Source organism: Protomyctophum bolini, assembly GCF_963924005.1.
Source record: "Protomyctophum bolini genome assembly, chromosome: 3".
Lineage (NCBI taxonomy): Eukaryota > Metazoa > Chordata > Actinopteri > Myctophiformes > Myctophidae > Protomyctophum > Protomyctophum bolini.
The window spans coordinates 6,905,988-6,909,562 of record NC_137864.1 but is presented as its reverse complement, the minus strand read 5'-3'; the positions used below and the strand labels follow the sequence as shown (position 1 = coordinate 6,909,562).

Below are 3,575 nucleotides of genomic sequence, written 5' to 3'. Positions count from 1 at the left end.
TTACATTTATTAGGTGTGAAAAAGATGTGAAATTCGCTGTTTTGGACCAAAAAAAAACACTTAAAGCAACTTAAGAAAGTAGGCTAACTCTCTCCATGATATATGCATGTTAAAAGAAACATGGGGGGGGAAACGTCTTGGAACTGACATTTATGGAACCATATACGCAATGTATCGCATAAAACACGCCTGTGCAGATTCGACACTTAATGGCCATATAGCAGTGCCAAAAACCGATGGTGCCAAAATACCAACAATTATTGGACCAAAGCTGACAGGTAAACAAACTATTATGTCATTGCAATTAAATGTCACAATGATGTGCTAAATTTGTCGTGGACAAATGATAAAGTAGGCCTATAGGCTAAAATAATTAGGCCACACGGACAAGCATGTATAGTGAAATATAGACTAATTTTAAATATTGTCGATCTGCCTTATTGTTCTCAATTGGAATGGTGGGATGCAACTCATAGCCTATAGCCTACAATATAACAACACTGCCACTGGTCTCGGACTTTCGACAAAATAACATGTAGGCCTATAGTTCGACCAATACAAAAAAGGAACCAAAAAACAAAAATAAGAAGAAGACATTCTCCTGGTAAATTCCGGTTGTGATCAAAATGAAGCTACCAGGCCCGGATCCCTTGCAGTGAACCTTGACATGGAGTAACGGTCGTCCCTTGGTGCGTCTGAGCCTGGTGGGCAGACGCGCTAAGACCGCTCAAGTTCATGTTCATGAAGGCATTGCCGGTGGTCGCGGGCTGCAGCGCGGGGATGCTAGTGTAGGTGCAGCTATAGTTAGTGTTATACGCGGGGCTGTTGTACGTGTAGCCCGGGTATCCGTTATAACTGTATGGGTTGGATCCGTACGGCGCTGCGGCCGCGCCGTAGCTCTGCGCGCCGCCCAGACACGGCTTGCCGTCTCGGACGAGGACCGGCACCGCGACACGCCTCGGCGGCGGCGGGTGGTGGTGCTGTCCCGCCAGCTCCAGCGTCTTGTCCTGCCGCTGGCGCTTGCACTTGTACCGGCGGTTCTGGAACCATATCTTCACCTGCGTGGACGTGAGTTTTAGGGTGGTCGCCAGGTGCTCCCTCTCCGGGGCGGACAGGTAGCGCTGCTGCTTGAAGCGTCGCTCCAGCTCGAACACCTGCGCCTGGGAGAAGAGCACCCGGGGTTTCCGCCGCGTCCTCTGCCTCTGCGCCGCCGGCCGCTCCGAGTCTCCCTGCCCGCTGTCGGCGTCCTCTGGCTCCTTGGAAGCCAGCCTGCAGCTTTCTGCTTGGCGGTTTGGGGGAAAAGGAGATTATAAGAATGTATATAACCCCACTTATACTATATATATATATATATATATATATATATATATATATATATATATATATATATATATATATATATATAATACAAAAGTTAAATAAAATGAAATATACAAGCACTTTTCCTATATAATTAACAAGGTGCATATGGATTCAGTTAGATTAATAAGATTATGCTAAATTAAGGTTGCACATATAATTGTTTTTGTTATATTTTTGTAATTGGAGGGTGGAAATGACAAAGCCAATTTATTGTTTCGTGCAATGAATAGGCTAATATGTCCGTCTGTCTGTACAGCAGCCTACTATAATAGCGCTGTATGAGTTTGATGATGTTTCTGTCGCCCACTCGCCTCCCTTTTCGGTGTAATTTATTTTACAAGCCTCTTTAAACTAATTGTCGGTTTACGTTCCACACATCATAACAGATTATGCCTGAAGAAACGCTGCTGAACCACTAGAAATTGTTTGACATGCCAATACTTTAATAGATTCGTCTCTAAACTATAAGCCCTCGACATATAGTGACTTTAGACTTCCATCATTTGATGGATCTTTATTTAGAAAAGGTATTATTGTCTCGTCTGCCCTGCAGGAGAATTAAGATATAAGGCCTTTTTATATTAATTAAATATTGTATAAATATAATAATTTATACATCATTTATAATTGCACATGCACCTTATTTGCTATAAATTGTTCCATATTTAGGCTATTCATATATTACCGTATTAAATTCAGTGTGTGTGGTGTGTGTGTGTGGGTGTGTGTGTGTGTGTGTGTGTGTGTGTGTGTGTGTGTGTGTGTGTGTGTGTGTCTGTGTGTGTGTGTGTGTGTGTGTGTGTGTGTGAGAGAGAGAGAGAGAGAGAGAGAGAGAGAGAGAGAGAGAGAGTAAGTGTAATTGTATAGGCAGGCCGCAGACCCATTGCAAAGTATTACTGCATTTCTATATTCACAAAAAGATCAAATTTACAAAAGGATAGGCGAGTTTAGCCAACATGCTTAACCGGCAATAATCACTTAATTGTATTTTGGCGAGTGCTGACAGGCCGAAATCGCCGAATGATTATAGACATGCTTGTGTTCTAACCCTAACTGTCTGAGGCCTAAATTAGATTTGATTTTCAAAACAATTCCTCCCTATTGTTCGCCTTTGTCTGGTTGTGACCATGCATGGTCTGCTCCCCTTCTTCTTCGCAGCATGCCTAAAACAACCCTAGCTGCTAAAAGCTTTTCGCCGCGCATGCATGCAGGCTGTTCAACTCACTTGTCGTGTCCTGGTCCCCCTGCACCTCTGCGGCTTCCAATTTGGGTTCAGCGAGGTGTCCGAGTCCCGGGTGGACGTACATGATGTCCGGGGACAAGCTCGCCTGATCCGCGTGGCCCTCCCGCGCCGCCAGAGCACTGAGGTACAGGTTCTCCTCGCCGTCGGAGAAAGAGGGAGGACTGTCTCCTCCGGCCCCGGCGAGCATGCAGGAAGGCGGCGTTTGGAAATGCTGTACTTGTTGTTGCTGTTGTTGGGGCGGCTCTTGGCGCAAGTGGGACGAGGAGTGCTCCGGGCACTGCCGAGACAGAGGCTGATGCTGAGATTGCTGTCGCTGCTGCTGCTGCTGCTGTTGTTCCAGCTTGAGGATATCTTTGACCGAGAACGGCGTGGAGGTGAGCGCGCTCGGAAGCATCATGCTTTCCAGGTCCGGCTGCTGCAGCTCGACGCCACCAGCATCAAGGAAGTGAAACCCGCCGACGAACATACATACATGCACCCACCCCTGAAGTTTAAAACAAATACTTCTGGAATAGAAATGCTTTTAAGAGGACTCCTTGTTTTATACCGATGGGATCCCTCATCGCTCTATAGTGTATAAAAATGTACCAAAACAATAAATGGTCTCAGGGAGTTGTAATATAGTCCGGAGTGCGTCCACGCAGGGCGGTCAGTCTCCTGTCTGACAGCTATAATGCTGTTTTTCATGTAAAGAAGGCGAGGACGGGACGGGACGAAACAGGCCCTCCGTGCGCGTCCAGTGACATCATGTCAGGGGGCGGGATGATCTGTATGAAAAGGAAAGTGCACTGAATGGGAAGAGCCAATCAGTATAGTTAGTTGGCTCACTGGGCTGAGTCTCTCTCGCTCTCTCGCTCTCTCTCTCTCTCTCTCTCTCTCTCCTCTCTCTCTCTCTCTCTCTCTCTCTCTCTCTCTCTCTCTCTCTCTCTCTCTCTCTCTACACGTCATTGGAGAAACTTTATTTATTGAC

General features: G+C 46.3%; 1 protein-coding gene across 2 annotated transcripts; it reads right to left on the bottom strand.

Annotated features, from left to right (window-relative positions):
* Window positions 1-3,315, bottom strand: LOC308310473 (homeobox protein Nkx-2.5-like). Of its 2 annotated transcripts, none has more exons than XM_080756827.1 (2): window positions 2,588-3,315; window positions 1-1,282 (listed from the first exon to the last, which is right to left on the bottom strand). In XM_080756827.1, exons 1-2 carry the CDS (start codon window positions 3,069-3,071, stop codon window positions 633-635), a joined length of 1,134 nt encoding a protein of 377 aa, XP_080612953.1. In that variant the 5' UTR covers window positions 3,072-3,315; the 3' UTR covers window positions 1-632. The 2 variants fall into 2 exon arrangements, with proteins under 2 accessions (XP_080612953.1, XP_080612954.1); XM_080756828.1 differs by having other exon boundaries at window positions 1-1,279; window positions 2,588-3,311.
* Window positions 3,316-3,575: the final 260 nt, after the last annotated feature.